Genomic DNA, 18063 nt, shown 5'->3' on the forward strand with positions numbered 1-18063 from the left:
TGGTAAAACACTAGAAAGGGGCCTGGAGAGGCTGCTGAATCTCCTTCCTTGGCAGTGTCTGGACTGGGCTGGCCCTGGGCCCCAGTGAACTGCTGGAACTGGGAAATCAGCTCTGCCTCGAGCAGCAAGTTGGGCTAGAGATCTCCAGAGGTCCCTTCCAGCAGCAATTATTCCATGGGACTGCACTCTCTCGAATAATTTTTCATCTGAATACCATCCAAATACTGCTGAGTTACTTTCCAAATGTCCTTTTTCTGGCTCTGCAAATAGCTGTGCATTTTTTTGTAGAAATCTGAGGTGCAGATCCATTTTTAACATCTATGTACCTAACTAGTACCTTCGTGTGTTTCTCCAGGAAAAAAAAAAATTGGATATAATACAAGCACAGAAATGTCAGGTTCTACATCACCCATTATGCAAGTTAATGAAGTGCATGGGTGTGAAGGGCTTTCCCTTTAAATCACAGCTGAAAACATTTCCTCAAGTGATCTCACTTCTAGCTTAAGGCTTTCTTCTGCAGTTTAATTTCCCTCAGGTTTGTGTGATCCCATTTGTGTGTTGAGACCTTTAGTTTTGGAACTGATGCTTTAAGCATCAGAAACAGAGGCAGAATATACCTTTTTTTGATCCAGTGTGGTAATTGTTGTGAATATAGCTGCTGTATTTTTTTTTTTTTTTTTTTTTTTTTTTGTGTACACATAGAATCTGGCAGGTTTTAATTGTATGCTTTTTAGAGATTGATTAATCAAGTTCAGGAACTTCAAAAATACATTCTGCCAATTATTTTTTTTTATGTACTTGTGTGCTTTCTACCTTTGAATTTTAAGTATGCTTTTTCTACACCTGAAAGTTCCTCTGTTCTCTCAGTGAAATTCTACTGACTTTTCTGGCTTTGTAATAAATCTTTGGTCATCTGGGACATTAGGGTCCAATTTGATTTTACACTTGACAGCTGAATCCTGTTTCTGTTTCAGACATTCATACCATGGTTAAAATGAGGGGTTTTTTTCTTGGTAGAGGTATGAGGTAAACAATTAAACATCTGAGAATTCTATCTAACTGCATCTTTTATGGTCCAATAAATCTCCATTAAATGAAGACTGTAAAGAGTGTAAAATAAATGCTTTCAGTGGTCTCACAAGCAAGAATACTTTATTTGATTACTGATAAAAGTTGTAGAGAAGATATTTGTTTTATGGGTACTTTTATTCCCTTCTTTGGTGGATTTATGTCCCACTTCTACCTTCTGTCTGTATAATAAATGAGTCTGCATTCAATTTTTAGCACTGGCTTTGGAGAAGAGCACTGCTTTTGGTTCCTCTCCTGCTTGTGCACAGGCAGCAGATCTTCTGAGCCTGGTTCAAGTGGACCTCAGTGTTACTCAGTTCTGCAGTTGTCAGGAATTTATGATTTGGACTTCTGCTCATCACTTATTTCACAAGCGAATACATTTTTCTATTTTCTCCATTTCTTCTCACATCATTCACTAGGAATTATTTCTTGTGATAATTTGCAGAGTCTCAAAGCAGTGCAGATCTGTTTTTTCAGGTCAAGCACTTGTCAATGTATTTTTAAATGAAAGAAATATGTTTCTGTTTACAGGAGATTGTAACTCATGCTTAATTACAGAGTTCAGGGAAGTGTGTTGTGAGGGATGTGTTAAATTAAACTTTGTAAATGTGAATAAGTGTTCAAGTGCTAGTTTGATAAACAGACCATAAAGAACAGAAAATAATCCGTAAAGGAGAAAAGATTTCTTCAGAATAGTGATTGAGTCATTGTTCTATTATATTCACTTTAAAGAGAGTGTTTTCTGTCCATAAAACGTGCTGCTTGCAGGAGTCACTGAAGCAGGTGGCACAGAGTTAGTGCCAGGCAGACCTTTTCTCACTCTGCCCCTTCTCTGTGCAGTCCACAGGAGAAACACCCACAACCCCAAAGCACCCGAAGGACAACCGGGAGAGCTTCTTCCCAGTAGCACCAGCCACACTGCATCCCACCCCAGTGAATCCAGACACTGTGACTCCTGAAAACCTCCTGAGACTGAACGATCTGCATTCCAAATCCAAGCCAGCCTCTTCCTCTTCATCCTCCTCCTCCTCGGCATCGTCGGCGCCGGCCTCGCAGGAGTGCCAGCGGGAGCCGGAGCAGCCCCGGGGCCAGGGCACGGAGGCTGCCCCCAGCTTGGGAGAGGCTGCTCGGGGTAAGTCTCACCAGGGAGAACCTTCTGGCCCCCTCTGATCAGTTTGCACCTGCTGAGGTAGTGCCCGAGTTCTGATTCTGTCCCGTTTTCTCATCACTGCACCACGTTTTTTGTCTTGCTCCTGAAGTGGCGCTTCTCTGTAAGCAATACGTACTTTAAATTTTAGCATAGATTAAAAGAGTGACCACTCTGTGTAACTTGTATGTGAAATCATGAAATAGCAGCCTGAAAATAGTAATCTCTTTTAGAGATTTGAAGTCTCTAGCAGCATTAAAATAAAAATTATTTTGTTTTCTTCAATGAGTTGAGGATCCAGTTCTTTTAACATTTAAAAAGATTTAAGTTATTTTAAGGTGATTACAATTAAAATAAACTGATGAGCAGCCTACATCTGTCTTAGAAGAGCTTGATTAACATAATTAGATGTGCAGCTCTCACTGCCCAGCATATGAGTGTGGAGATACATAACACTGATGAACAAGATTCTGTATGGTCTAGAAAGTTAGCTTATCATCACTATTATATTTCACATTTCAGAAAAGAAGCATCTGACGGGACCAGAATGTTGGAATGTGTTATTTATAACCCTGGTGTGGTTATGTGCCAGGTTAGAGCACAGGAAAGGATTGAAGAAACCAAACAAATGCTATTTATTCTATAATATGATTGTGTGATTTGTTGATGACTGTATTATGTAATTGATTCTATACACTTTTCTAGATGAGGAAAGAATAAATGAGAATGCTGTCATTTGCTTTAGTGCTGTCATGGTAGGCTGGCTAATTAGCAGCTGAAAGATCTCTGTGCTGGGCAATCCTGATCCACTTTGAGGAGTGAAGTAAGATTAAACCCAATTTCAGACTGGCCTTGGGTGCCCAGAGAGGTGGTTGGCAGTATTTGTGGGACACTGTGCACGTTAAGGTGGCACAGCACCTGCCATAGGCTGTACTTTCTTGCAACTTTAGCAGGAGCCCTGTCTGAAAAAGCATCTGCTGCTGCCTGTGCTCACTCCATCTGTTTCCAAGCCTGGGCCCAGCACTACTCACAAAATGCCTTAGACAAGACATGGGAGTCCAGCTAAAGTTATGAATGAACCACATATAGAACAGGTATTGTGGAAAATGATGAAGGTAGTGTCCAGATTTGTGGAAATAGTATCCAGATTTGTGAGACAGGATGTTTTCTTTGTTTGGAATTGCGACTTCATAAAGTTTTTGTCTTTATACTTGTGGTATGTCCTTTCTTTCCTTATGTAATCAGCCTTGTTATTTGAATGCACATAGGCTGCATCCATCAGCAGTGAAGAGCAAGTTAGGGAGAAACAGGTTTTCCCAATTTGCTAATTTCTGAGTACAGAACAAAACTGAAATTCAACATCTAGTATCAGCAGTTGTATTGTCTAATTTTCCTTTTTCACAATTCCAGGGAGAGATTGTCTTAGGAAGGGAAAAGAGAAAAGTGGAGTGATGAGGAAGGAAAGGCTTAGTCTGTGTGTAAATTGCATTTTTTTACTGTCCTTGGGAAGCAAAAGAATGGAGTTGCCTGGTGTCATAAGATGTCTTGTCTGGTTTGTTCAGCAGGGAGTAATTTGGGTTTGTGCCTAGACAACAGGGGAGGAAAAACTGAATCCTCTGTGAAGCTATTATGGACTTAGTAAGGAGAGTGATGTGGGAATGACAATGCTGATAAGAACTCATGCATTCTTCTGGTTTTCAAACAGAACTCGGGAGCATTTCTGATGTGCTTTCCTCTCTGTAGTTCCCCAGGCCACATTGCAGTGATTGAACATTTATTTTAATCTTTTGACTTTCTGGGCTTTGTTAAGGTTGTAGAGTTAGATATTGTTCACTCTTCTTTGATGTTTTCTATGCATCATTTTGGTTGAGGGAGATGGAAGGGTTAGCTGCCAGAATTACACCCCTGAAACTGAACATCAAGAGGCTCTCTCTCCAAAGCTCAGTGCTGAATGCATGAGTTGTATCTGGCTCTCAGCCCTACCTGACAGGTCATTTTTCTAGCTGAGGCAGACACCAATTACTGCTGTGTCCTTTCTTCCTCTTTTCTTTTAATTCTCCTACCTTTACATCTACCTTTTCTAAAAAAAAAATAGTTATAATTCTGTTACAGCTCTTTTTCATCTGCCTTCCATTAGTTCTGTTTGAGTAAAAACTCCTCCCATTTTTAGGGTAAACTGTTTTCAACATTTTTATCTCATTACCTGTACCTACTTGTTCATGTGGAAGTATTATACATCAGGGAGTATTAGCTGCTCTCATTTTCTCTGATTTCACCCAGGAAAAGGATTTGTTTTTCCAAGCATTGTTGATGCTATGCCACTCATTTCTGATGTAGATGTTTTCCTGAGATTTTGTCTCGTGCATGAGTAACTGGTGCAGAGCACAGTGTGATGGAGTCCAGCAGCAGAGGGATGGTGGTGGCAGTTTCAGCAAGGCACCTTCCTACATTTGGGTATAAATGTGCTTGGGACTCTTAACCTTCCTAGCTCAGCCTAACATTTCTCTGGGGAAGCTAAAATAGGACAATTAAGGTAAACTCCCTCCAGCCTGTCACACTGTTCCAGTATTACATGGTTCTAAATTGCTGAAAAATCTTGACATTTTCTTCTTGGCTGTCCTTATTGCAATAATGATTTTTATGAGGAATGAACAGGAGAATATTCACATTTGAGTTCTGATACCAAGAGGAGGTTTTTATACCTAGAATTATTTAAGGTTCTGTGTTTTGCTTAAAGCCAGCTATTTACCAAGTTGGAATATAAAATCCACATAGAAGACTCCCCACTATTAATTTTTTGTCCATTTAAGGCCTAAGCAGTTCAATATAAAAGCAAGGTCATGATAAAGCTGTCCAAACTTAGAAATTCAAAGCTAGGGAAGACAATTCTTTGTGTTGTGCAAGGAAGTGGCACTCCATAAGCCACGGGAATATCCTGCTGTAATTTCAGATGTTTGTGAAATGGGCACAACAGGGAAAGTAGAGGTGTAAATACAGTTCACCCTGTAGAACTTTGAGAGTTTCAGAAGCACAAGAAATGAATTACAAGTGAGGACAGTTGCATGGAAAGCTGAGCAGACCGTTACACAGTGTGTGCAGGCAGCTGCAGAATCCTTGAAAGGCAAATGTTCCAGGTAAAGAGGGTTTTGAAGTGGGAAGTCCTAAGAATTCAGTAACACTCAGTAGTGCTGGAATGTGACATTTCACCCTGCAGGATAACTGGGTGCTGGAGTCACAGGAGAGCTTTTAGGTGTAAGGAGCATCTTTTCCCAGAAGTCTGCAAGTTTATTTTAGCAACTGATAAATGACTTTAGGTTGACAGTGGGTTCTCAGAAGACTGAGGAGACTGAATGTTTCCCTAAGGTATCACTACAGAGAATGTAAACCATCATTTTGCACTGACAGCATCTCTTGTCTTAAAACAGTGCATGGCAGGAGGGCCCACCTTGAGTCCTTGCAGTTTCTGGATACCCAAACATCAGTGAGCATTCACAATTCCTATTCCTTTGCCATCAGAAGTGGAGCTTAACCTCATACTGGTCTCAGTATGAGCCTCATACTGGCTCCTGAGCTTGCTTGTCATGAATTTCCAAAGACAAACACAGATTTTAAGAGCCTGTAGTTCAGTGTTTTGACAGCTTTTCTTCTTCCACAGAAGTATTTGGCCCTGTTGGCTACGCCTTATTTTAACTATGCATTTCAATTCAAATTTTCAGGTACTTTTTAAATGACTATAAGTAGTAACATTCAACCCTCTTAATTGCAGTCAGTGTCTTACCTTGTTTTTTCTGTTGAATTCAAAATTGTGCTGTAGAGTACAGAGTTGTTCTCAACAGATGGCTCCAAAAAAGATGAAACAGAGAAAGTTATGTAAGCCAAGGACCTGTGGCCTCATGTGAGCTACCTTGATTGCAGTTACCTGGCATGAAGCTTCTCTCTTAAATGCATGTGTTCTTCCACTCTGTTTTCTTGTGGTACTTGTGTGCATCTTACTTTCACTGCTTTCTCCTCAGTTTCTTGACTTGTTGACTTGTTCTGGTTTTTGACAGCTGTCTTCCTCAGTTGCCAAGGTTGGATTTCTCCTAGGCTTTAAAACCTCTTCTCAAAATTCTTGTAGCCCCACCCCACTGGTGCTGTCCTGGGGTAGAAGCTCCTGCCCACCTGTGAGTGACTGAAGAGTCATCACTGGGAATCAGCCAGGCTGGGAATAACTGGGAATCCAGTGATTCTCTGATCCCTTGCTGCTTCAGCCTCCCTGCCATTGGTATTCTCACTTCTTGTCTGATCCTTGCTTTTTGTGAAGCTTTTTATTTTTCACAATGGTGCACTCTGAAAACAACTTGACTGCTGAATGTCAGCAGGGGTTTCCTGTTTGTGAATGACTTCTTAATTCCTTTTTGCAGTGCTCAGACAGTACCAATCGGTCATGGCTCTTCCTCTTCCCTTTGTAAAAATGTGCTGATTTACCTCCTGTCGAAACAAACTCATTCCACAAGAATTTTTCAGTACACTTAATGTCTATTTCTGATATGTACACTTCAGATTCCTGAAGTTTTATTTGCTCAATCCAGTGTAGTTCAGAAAATCCTTTGACATTTAAACTGTCATAATTTTTATGTTCCTATGTTGGATCAGAAAGAACAAATAGGGCAGGGACAGCAGAGGCAGGTGAGGTGATGGTTTGGAGCCAGGGTTTAATGCACTCAGGGCAGGTCTGTGCTCCAGGAGCCTCTCTAGCCCTGTGCACTCTTAAATCTCCCTGCAAATACTGGAGAGCCATTACCCTGTGGATGCCTTGCACTACTGAAACGCATTTTTGGAGATTTTTGTGAAGGAACATACAGCAATGCTGTATGGTTACAATATGGTTCAGTTTCACTAGTTTTAGATTGCTGTCAGCAGCATAAAATTTACATATATTCCTGCACAAAGGCAGACTGAAGAGAGATGTAGTTATAAGTCCTCTGCACGGGTATTGTGTTGCTTACAAATTACTTAGAAAATTGTGGGGTGTCATTACATTCACTTAAGAGATTTTTCTGCCAGCTGCTTTTGCTAATTTCCTCGTGCTTTGCTGGCAGTCAGGGCAAAGGAGGGTGAAATATTGGTGGTAAAGGAAAGGTCTTACAGCTTTTGTTAGGTAACTCATAGAGAAATTTCAGAACCATGAGACTGCAAATGACTATTCCTGCCCACAGGTGCTGCTGTGATGCTCTCCAGATGATGTGTCCTTGCTGAGTCAAATATTAACAAATATCAGTTAGCTGTATTTTGATAAAGCCATTTGAAAGTTCATGTCGTTGAATATCAAACTGTTGTCTTTTTGATCTAGGCTCATTGTTTGCTCTTTTAAATTAAAGTTTGGTTTGAAAAAAAAAAAAAGAGAAAGTTAGGATTGAACTTCAGGGTTTTTCTTTACCCACATGCATGCCAGGTTCCTGCACCTCCAGGACAGGTGGTGGTGGCAGGAAATGTTTTTGGACACAGGAATTCTTCTGTCTCTGCTGTCAGACTGGCCCCAGCATGGCTGTTAGAGGGATCTGGGAGTTAGTAGGGGCCAGGGACTATTTCCAGGAAGCATTTTCAAGGCAGCCACCCATTTTACATTTTAGTCTCATTAGTGGTCTGTGACAGCTGACCTCAGCATTAGGAAGAGTTTTGGGGTATGTCTCATTTGATTGTACAGTACATTCTCCCTGCTCAGGACCTAGTGATAAATATAGCACTGTGCTGTGCTATTGCACTGCAAACTTCTGTTCACCAGACTGCTTGAATTTCTTTTCTTTCAGGGGCAATAGAACTTGTGTTCTGCAGCTTTTCGCCTCCAAAATTACTCCAATGCTTAATTTTTAACATACGACTTTGTGTGTCAGCTTTGAATGTAATTTCCTGCATTTGGCATTTCAAGTCAAATACTTCTTTCTACAGCTATAGGCACTAAAAGCACTTGGCAGTGCTTTTTTAGAAATAAATTTAATAGCAGGATATTTGGAATGAATTTAGAGAAAGCAAGGCTACCAAGTGTACCTGCCACATGCTGTGATGAGCTGAGTACCTCGCTGTCTGCTCTGCTGTGGTACCTCATGGCTAAAGGCTCTGTTGTTTCTGTGTTTCTGCATCTTAACTCTGTTCAGCTGAGCCAACCCTGGTGCAGTCTTTCTGCTGACTTAGTAGCACAGCTCATAAGGAAACTCTGAGCTCCTTCAAATTCAGCCTTTCCATGGCCTTTGCAACTGCTGTGTGGGGAAAAAAGCTGTATTAATTCCCAGCACACTGGAGAGCAAGGCAAATGGAATAGAGAAAGTGAATTGTTTTCACATTAGTATTATTCCTTGGAAATGTGGGAAGATATTTCCTCCACTATGTCAGGGAGCAAAGGATCAGATGCGTTTCCATTGGGTGGAAAAAAAATATTCCCTCCTTGTACAGTAAATGAGTTGTGTGAACAGTTGTGTGTGCTGTGGGTGGCCACCAGTGCAGAGTAAACCAGTTGTTACTGGGACTAGGAAGAGAAGTGTTTCCTAGAGTCTGGAGGCACACAGAATTCAATCCTTACTCTTTTGAAGCTGTTGGAAGGCAAGGTAGTACAAACCAGCTAAATGCTACTGATGAATTTCCAAGATTTTTGTCTTGACACACAGAACTGCTGGGGAAAGGATTTTGCAGAGGGACAAATGCAAGTGGTGCAAGTGCTTTATTTAAGCACTTGAGGCTGTTGTCTGTTCACTTGTCCTTGTATTGTCTTTTGAAACGATGGTAATATTTTGTCCTGGATTTCAAAGCTCAGCTCCTTCTTCTTTCCTATAATGGTGCTTTGTGCGTGCACTCTGCATTGCCTATATTCTTTAACATATCTGTGCTGTAATACTTCGAAGTGCTTCTGTTAGAAACTGGAAAATGTTTTTTCCAGGTGCTAGTCACATTTTCTGGGCTTGTCTTCCAGTTGTAATGAAGAGGTTTAGTGCATGACTAAAGAATTTTCTGAAACTCCATACAAAATGTTTTATAACACTGATGTTACTGCCTCATACCTGACAGCATGATGAGATCGAATTAGTTAGTGCTCAGTGCAGAGGGACCAGAGCAGCTGCTTACTTACAGTAGTACTGCTTTTAAACTTTCTCCACATCTTCAAATTGCCAAGTGATTATTTTTGCCAGCGTTATTTTTGATTTTTATGTACATCAGAATAGCCAAGTGAACGGTGTGGGTATAGAAGCGGCTGCAGGGTTGTGTAATCAGCGTGTTGATAGTGTGTGGATGAATGTATGTAGTGCATGCTGTGGATGAAGAACCAGGGAGAGGATATTAACTGTGATGAAGTCATGAACCCAGGCGCCCGCTATAGGCATCTGCAAACACTGGTTACCCTGGCAACAAGTGGGAAGAGGTTGGAGAGGAAAGCTGGAGTAGGTTGTTGCATTGAATTGTTTCTTCCTCACTAAAGCAGGGAGATGTTGAAAGGTATGATGTCCCTCTTTCTATGTCGTGTACTATTTTATATGTATTTAGGCAGTTGTTGGGAAAGGGAAGGCTAAAAAAAAATACTTGTAATTCAGCTCGATTGGAGAGGAACTTTTCAGTATCAATAGTGACGTGCATTGCAAATCTGTGCTTTTCTCTGTGTGCTTAATTTCTGTGTGTTGTGTTGTGAGAGTGCTAAATGGGTCTCCAGAGTACAGTACCTGCCCCTTCCTCAGCCTGGGGACAAGTGTCTCTTGCATATTATACCTTCAGAAACTGGTTTTATTTTAAACTGGTTTTGTAGAGCTAATGTTTGAAAACCTGCCAAGACAGTACAAGTACAGGGTAATACCAAAAGATTTATTAACTGATATTAAATCAGAGCTTCTGAACCTTCAAAATGTGCTGCACTTATATTCTGGTGTTCTTGCACTTGTGCAGGATATCGTGGCTCACGAGTTAGTGGAGTCTTTACCTCCCTGGGGAAAGTTTTTATTAGAAGAACTAGGACATTATGTTCAGGGCTTTAACAGCATCTTCCTCAAAACAAATATTAAAATATTCTCTTCAGAAAACTGTTTTAGACAAATCATTAAGAGATCAAACTGTATATTCTTGATTGTCCTTCCTTGTTTTGACCTTTTTGCCTGTAATGAAAAAAGAACAAATATCTATGCAATATATTAAAGTATAAATTATGATATGTATGCTGAAACAACCAATTCTTGCTATTTTCAAGAGGCCTAAAAATATTTTGTTTATTAACTTTATTTTTAAGGTGGTCACTTGAATAGCATTGTTTCTATTTAAATTTTAAAAAAACCTAAAATTGCACGGTCCTGAAAGAATAAAGTGTATTACCCAGAGAATAGAATTCTGTGACTGTACTGAATATTTCTGACAGCAAGGGAATAATTAACAGTGGTTCTTGATTTCTATTGTACTGAAAGGCACATTCTAATAAAATGTTATCAAACATTGTTTCCAGAAGTGCAGTGATAGAAATACACAGTGTGCTGGACTCCTGTCCTTTCATTTCCATTCACTTCTACATTAAAAATCGCTGTCAGATATTTTATTCAAATAAAAATCTAATTTTACTGCACTGTAAAACTGCATCTTCAAAACTTGAAAAAATATATTCTGGAAGATGGAGATGTGTATGACGATGCTGATTGCTCTTGAGAGAACACAGACTGATACCAGTCTAGTAGCATCTTCCTAGAATTAGGCTGCTCAAAAGAGCTTTTGTCAGTGGGCCATAATTTAGTTAAAATAAAGTACAGCAAATCAGTTTAAGCAATGATATATCTTATAATCAAACAAATATTGTAATCAGCATAAGAAGTAGAGTTTTGTCATTAGATAATAATGCAAATCAGAGCTCTTGCTCTGTATTGTGAGCTAATAAGTCCCTAATATAGTTAAGTATTAGAGTAGATACAAAACTGCTCTCAGTTAACAGTATAGTTGAGGCTGTAGGATTTGCAGTTTATTTCTGTATAGTTCTGTACCTGCTAAGTTAATTGCTGGTTTGTATTCTGGGTTAATAAGTGGATAAGAAAGATTCTGCTAGTACTTACCCTGGCTACTTAAGGTGTTGATTTTGGAGGGAATGCTGGAGAATGAGTTGACTTCTCTGTCTTGTGGAGTAATCTGAAATCATCATCATTTTCATCCTGCTTTTCTTCAGAGGTTGTAACGTTTGATCAAGTGTCCTGTAGCCATGTCAGTGTGGGAGTGCTCTGGGCTCAGACTGCAGCCTGTGGGATGGGATGGCATGGGATGGCATGGGATGGCATGGGATGGCATGGGATGGGATGGCATGGCATGGGATGGCATGGCATGGCATGGCATGGCATGGCATGGCATGGCATGGCATGGCATGGCATGGCATGGCATGGCATGGCATGGCATGGGGATGTGTGTGTGTGTGCTGGCCTGGGGCTGCTCCTTTGGCAGTGTGGGGTTAAATCCCTGTGTGCTGAAGAAAAGGGCAGGCAAAACCCAGGGGTCTTTCAGCTGTCCTCTGCTTCTTCAGAAGGGAACAATGCTTTGGGATTTTCCTACTCAAGATTCCTCCAGTTAAGCACTTCCTTCTGCGTTGTTCTCAGCTGATTTGGTCTATTAATACATGTACAGATGCAAGTATTATTTTCCTACTTCCAGTGCTGTATTTTGAAGTATCCACAGAAAAATGTGCAAGAGAGTGCTGAGAATGGGAACCACATTCATCTGCATTAGGCTGTTCCATTTTGTGGTTGATAGTGAGTGGAACATCTCAGAACAGGAGCTGCCTGTGAACTGTGCTGTAGTGGGTGACCTTTCCTTTTTGGGAGCTATTGGACACTCCTCTACAAGCAATCTCATTTATCCTAAGGCTTATAGGAGCTTTCAACTACAAGTCTAGATGATGGGGCTTTTTCTTTACCTATAAAAATTAGTGGATGAAAGAACAGCCTGCTTTCCTGAGCTTTTTTATCATACAAGTTATTCAAGAACCATAGAAATTATAACTCTTTTTAAAAGTTGCATCTTTCAAACTGCATAGATCAGACTGTTAAGCTGTGATGTTTTCTGAAACAGTTGCTGCAAGGGGAACTCTTGTACAGGAGAATATTACCATGGTAAATTCCGAAATCTTCTCTATATTGGTGGAGATGGAGAAGTGTTTTCAACACTTGAGGGGGTGGGAGCAGTTTTCCAATGAAGAAAAGTTAAAATATGTATTCCTTTTTAAGACGTTGCATGGTCAAAATCCCAAATTAATTTAGAGCATTGCCATACAATTAATTTTAGAGCAAATGAGACTGTGACTGTCCACTGCATGTGCTGACCCATGATAGCTGCCTGTGCAACCTTAGCCTGTGGAAATGGGAGGTGACTGAAATTAGACTAGGCAGCCCTTTGTTTTTTGAAGAATGTCTCCATTTTTAAGAGAGAATAAGAGCTTGTTTTGTGTCTATGGCCTTGAAGGGGTCACTGCCCTGCCCCACAAGGGCACTGGGAAATGACTCCTGCTATGTACAACATGCAGCTCAGTGTGTAAGAAAGCTGGTTTAACACTGCACTCATTTAAAAGCAGGTACAGCTGGTGCATAACAACAGGACTCTACACACACATGGATTCTGAGTTACAAACATCCCAGGCTCTAGAATAGCAGAAGGTGGGAATTTTAGGCTAATATATTTATAGAGATACAGTGGATGCATCAGTGAAGAGTGGGCATTCAGTATCACCTGATATTGGTTTCATGAAAAATGGATTTGGCCCTGGTATTGGATATTCACAGTAATGACTCTTTCTTAGCAGTGAGCTGTGCTCAGTGTAGCAGGTACCTGTGGCTGGAGATCAGAGAGGGTCCCATTGATCACAGCTGCTCCCTCATTAAGGGTGATGGATTTTGCTCTGCACGTGGCAGCTCTTCCTTCCAGCCCTCACAGCTCCAAAGGAAATGCTCAGCTCTCTGTGTTGCTACTGATGTGCACAGATGACAAAATGTCAACCTCAAAAATTTTTTCCTTTGCTTTTTCAAATGGCATTTACCATTTTTTAAGAGTTTGAATTGATGGCACTAAGTATGAAAAAGTTGGTTTTGCCATCTTACCTTGTCAGTATTTAATTTCACTCAGTCATGCTATGGTTTAGAAATGGAGCAAGGGTTAAAAGGATTTTTCTACCTGTTGCTTAGACAGCAAAAGGATTGAGGCTTAGGAGAGAGAGAGATCAGGATGTCTCTTAATCTATGAATTATATTTCATTACTAAAGAGGAAGAAGAGCTTGAAGTGCCTTTGGAGGGGCTTGGATTTCAGCAGCAGGAGTCACGGCTTTGTCAGCAGATGAAAATGGCTACTGTCGCACCATCGCCAGAGCCTGTTTGCTGGCAAGTGGAGCCCGTGCCCAGCACAAATTCGGGACATGTTTGTACCCCAGGTAGGAGCTTCCTGTGCTTCAGGGAATTCTGCAATGGGGTGGTGAGCTCTGCATCGTCTCTAGGCACTGAGTGGTTGGCCAGTTGGGATTGACGTGCCTCAGTTTCTCTGCCTGCCTTCAGCGTTTAGATGCATTCCTGGCAATGCCTGAGCTTCCTGGGCAAGAGCCCTGTCATCCCTTAGTGGTGATTCTGCTTGGTGCATGTCTGGCATGCTAAATACCATGGCAGCAAAGCCAAATAAAAAACCTCCAGTACCAGCTTTCATGCAGTAGAGCTTGTGCATCCTTTAAAGCAGAATTTTTCTTTTAATTGAAGTCTTATATGGGACAGTATGATAACAGTTTGGATTACACTGTTGGGATATTTAGCAGAAGGAAATGGTTTTTCACAAAACTGACTCAGTCTAAGTAAACATAAAAACCAGCATTACAGCAGTTAATGTGTTCTATCCCTCCTCTGCCCTCTTCCCAAGAGAAGAAGTTGGTGTTTTAATTGAAAAAAATGTAAAACCGAGTATTTCAGGCAAGCATAATCTAGATTTTAATTTTTGGGGTATCTTGTTTTTCCTTATTTGTGAGAGCAGATTATCCTGTGTCTGATTACTGTCTGGAAGGATTGGCTGCCCATGGAGATGGGTCACTGACCTTGATGGAAAGCCATGCCTCATCTGTTGTGGCAGCTCTTACATTCCTGTGTGCTGTTGAGAACATGCAATTCAATTTTACATCCCTTAGTAGTTTGCTCTACTGCTGCCTGTTTCTCAGGGTAGCATTAGGAAACTGGCATTTTATTTTGCTGTGTGTAAGTGGCCATGTCCATTCCCAATACCTGCCAGAGATGGATTTGACAATACTGAATCTGAAAAAAATGCACATGAACACCTGTTATTATTACCAGACTGAGAAAGGCTCTGGTCTTTCCATTTATATAGTTTATAAAAAATCATTTGGACTCCGTGTGAAGCAGCATTAAGTAAGAAATCTCTTGTAACAAATACTCAGTTTTTAACATCATAGCATTGTCATCTACTGGTTATTGTTGTATATACATAATTTTGCAATGTGATAGTGCCTGGGGAAGGGCTGGATCCTTCTGGTGAGATGTACTCAATAAACACTCTGGGAAAGCTTGCACTGTAGAGGCCCCAAGCTGAGACCCTTGGGGAGGATGTGGAGATGATGCTAACCAGAGTGGGAGCAGTGGCATGAGCACACCAAGGAGGGCTTTGTGGCAGGGTTTGTAATGGGGAAATTTTGACAAGTGTTACCATATATTTGTCTCTATATATTTGTTGAGGAGTTGCTCTCTCAGTAATTGAAGAGACAATGCTGGGGTGGAGGAAATGAAGACTCATAAGTGAAGCTGAAGAGCTTTGTTTGTTGCATTGCAGAATGGAGAGACAGGAGAGGATTGCATCTGACCCAAGTGGGAATGTGGTGTTTGTAGTAGATGTAGATGGCCAGTGCTGCACTACCATTTGTTGTGCTTGGTCAGGTTGAGTTTCTGACATCCAGTAAGATATTTTTTAATTACTACTGGTTCCCAATTGTCATTATACAATCTTTTTTCTGGTTCTAAGCTTTGGTTATTACAAGGCTTGAAGAAAGGCCTTTTGAGCCAGCCTTACATCTAACAATGAACTCTTCCCTCTTCTTTGACATCTGAAATCCTAGATAACTTCCTAACATATTTTTTTTCCTTGCTGTTTTCTGTTTAGCCTCCAGTTCCAAGCCTGAACTCAGCTCCAGTTCACAGACTTTGGGAAGTCAGCAGAACAAGACAGATGGCACCCGAGTAAAAACTCGCATTCTGCCCAACATGCCAAAGCTTTTCATACCTTCATCTGTCACCAAATTTCCACCTGAGATCACTGTCACTCCACCCACTCCCACCCTCCTTTCTCCAAAGGGCAGCATTTCAGAAGAGACCAAGCAAAAATTAAAGGTAATAAAAGGGAAACAGTAATTTTTTAGATTATTGTTTTTAATCTTAATTCTCCCCTCAATAAAATACTTGTATGAAAGAAGCAACAGTTCATGCCCCCAGTTCATAACCAGAGGTAGATAAGTAGTGGAAGGAGGTGGTAGCTGTTACCAGCAGGAGCCAGTTCTTAAAGGACTGGTGAAATACTGGCTGTGGGTGAAATGAGAGCTATTCTAGTCCCTATCCCTTTTCTGAGGGATTTGGAAAAAATTACAAAAATGGCTGAGTGAGCTGGTGCAGCCATTGCAGTTCTTAGATTAGTGGAAGCTACCAGAAGATTAACTGTGGGGAAGCCTACTGGTAAATGTTATGTTGTTTTAATTAGGTAAATAGGTTGATATATCAACACAAGACAGGTATTGAATGTGAAGGAATAGCAACCAGTGGGCTTTTGTCCCTGTGATCATGGGTTTATCCTGACTATTTAGCAATATATTCTCTCTCTCTCTTTTTGGGATCAGTCTGCTATTTTGTCTGCTCAGTCTGCAGCGAATGTAAAGAAGGAGAGCCTTTGTCAGCCAGCTTTGGAAATCTTAGAGACCTCAAGCCAGGAGTCCTCACTGGAAAGTGATACTGATGAAGATGATGACTACATGGACATATGAATGAATTCTGGCCATCATCAACACCAACCACATAACCATTCTTCTTGTTGCCAGCATCTCTGGAAGTTGAAACATCTTCATTGGCATTACTCTCCATTTAATTGGCATCATTGTGTTCTTCACTTTCATTACCTGTGTTACACCACAGCCACTTGTATTGCCTTCAGACTCTTCGCCATTCTCCCCATCATGGTGCTTGACAGAAGGAATGATTGATTGTTTACCAGGCACTTGATAAATCTGGATCACACTGTCACCAGGAACTTCAGTAAACACAAGGATGTTTTGAGCTGCAGTTCTTATCTCTCTACTGTTCCTGCTTCTCCAAACCAGAGCCTTGGGAGTTGCTCCGGTAGCTCTTTTCTATAGTGTTTTCCTCCTTTTAGTTGTCTCGTATTTTCCCCCTCTAGCTAAGTTTTTCTCCCAGTAATTCAGCAACCTGATGTCTGTCTAACCATGCCATGATTAATCCAACAGCTTCTTTTAAGGTGGATGGAGTAGGGAAAAATTGCTAAGCTGGTAGAGATTTTAATTGCATGGAGAAAATCTGTGGCTTTGTCATAGGGCAGGGAGGGTGAGCTGAGAGTCTGTCAGCTCCTTCACGCTGCTGGGGGCTTGGTTGGAATTTGACTCCTTCAAATAGACAAAAGAACCAGCTTTGCCAAGCAGACAGAGAGGGTGCTCTCCTGTTTGTGCTCATTTCACACCAGTGTATGAGGTCCAGCAAAATTTATCTACCTGAATGTTGGCTTAAAGAACTGATCTTTCCAGAATTGTCTTACAGTCCTTTCTCTTCTAATGCCTTGGACAAGCATTTTGAATTGGGGGCTAGATGATATTTTTATGGTGGTATTGAAAAAAAAAAAAAAAACTTGAAAGATTTCAGTACCATTTCAGTAATGTCTGTTTTTTACAGAATGACACGAAAAGGTGTTTTTTATCTATCTGCAGAGGGACTGCTTGCAGTTATTTATATGAGAAAATAATGGTAACAAAAATCCTTTTTTTTTTTTCTACTGAATGTTAACTTTGTAAAATAATGAATGCAAACCATGCAAAAAAAAAAAACGTCACACACTATATATACACCCGCGTGCGCCCACACACATATATATATGTGTATGTACATATATATATGTCTGTATATGAAAACAGAAAATGCATACAGCTTGCAATGTCGGATTTCTTTGTGTTTGGGGGGTTGGTTTTCTGTAAAATGCAGAGCTTTGTATAAACTTTTGGGTTTCTTTTCTAATAAAGTTGAAATGCACTGTTGTCTCTGTTTGTTTGAGAGGGCACAAGGTGCCATGGTTCTGAAAGAGCACTGCTCCTCTTTCCTGTTATTTTTTGGCTAAAAAAAAGGGATTGGAGGGATTTGATGGAGACCCCTTTATTTTCAGAGAACTGCCAGAGCTCTTGGGGTGGGTTTGGTGTGTGTGACCCAGAGCTCAGTGTTGCCAAGGTTGCCTGCAGCAGGTTCGGTTCCCCACTGAGATGGGAATTCTTTTTCACCCATCTTGGTGTCTTTGAAAGCTGATGAGCCACATAAGGAGGAAGACACCACATGGGGAGTGGGATCACACAGAATATTTGGCTGTACAAATTTGCACTTGATCCATTATTACAGTGATTGATAAGGATGACAAATGGACTGTGGATAAAAAGAAGCTTCGGCAAACTTTGTATTGCAAGGTTGCTCTCAAATTCTGGGGGTTTTGTTTTGAAGAAAATGTGGTTTACAAGGAAGTGAGCATGTCCATTTTGGATGTTTTAGCAGCTGTTTGTGTAACTCGTTCACCTACTATAAGTGATAGGTGAAGTGAGTGCAATTGATACAGAAAAGATGAGGCAAATGAT

General features: G+C 40.8%; 1 protein-coding gene across 3 annotated transcripts in view; it reads left to right on the forward strand.

Annotated features, from left to right (window-relative positions):
* Positions 1 to 17477, forward strand: part of CABIN1 (calcineurin binding protein 1) — a 109778-nt gene extending 92301 nt beyond the window's left edge. For 2 of the 3 annotated variants that reach the window (XM_021549888.2, XM_021549889.2), the window contains exons 35-38: positions 1912 to 2203; positions 13453 to 13617; positions 15336 to 15562; positions 16063 to 17477. In XM_021549888.2, the coding sequence (XP_021405563.2) occupies positions 1912 to 2203; positions 13453 to 13617; positions 15336 to 15562; positions 16063 to 16206 (828 nt within the window). In that variant the 3' untranslated portion in view covers positions 16207 to 17477. The remainder of the gene's footprint in view (positions 1 to 1911; positions 2204 to 13452; positions 13618 to 15335; positions 15563 to 16062) is intronic. The other variant, XM_021549890.2, reaches the window with a different exon arrangement.
* The last annotated feature ends 586 nt before the right edge of the window (positions 17478 to 18063 follow it).

The sequence above is a fragment of the Lonchura striata genome, chromosome 18 (assembly GCF_046129695.1).
Source record: "Lonchura striata isolate bLonStr1 chromosome 18, bLonStr1.mat, whole genome shotgun sequence".
NCBI classification, from domain to species: Eukaryota; Metazoa; Chordata; class Aves; order Passeriformes; family Estrildidae; genus Lonchura; species Lonchura striata.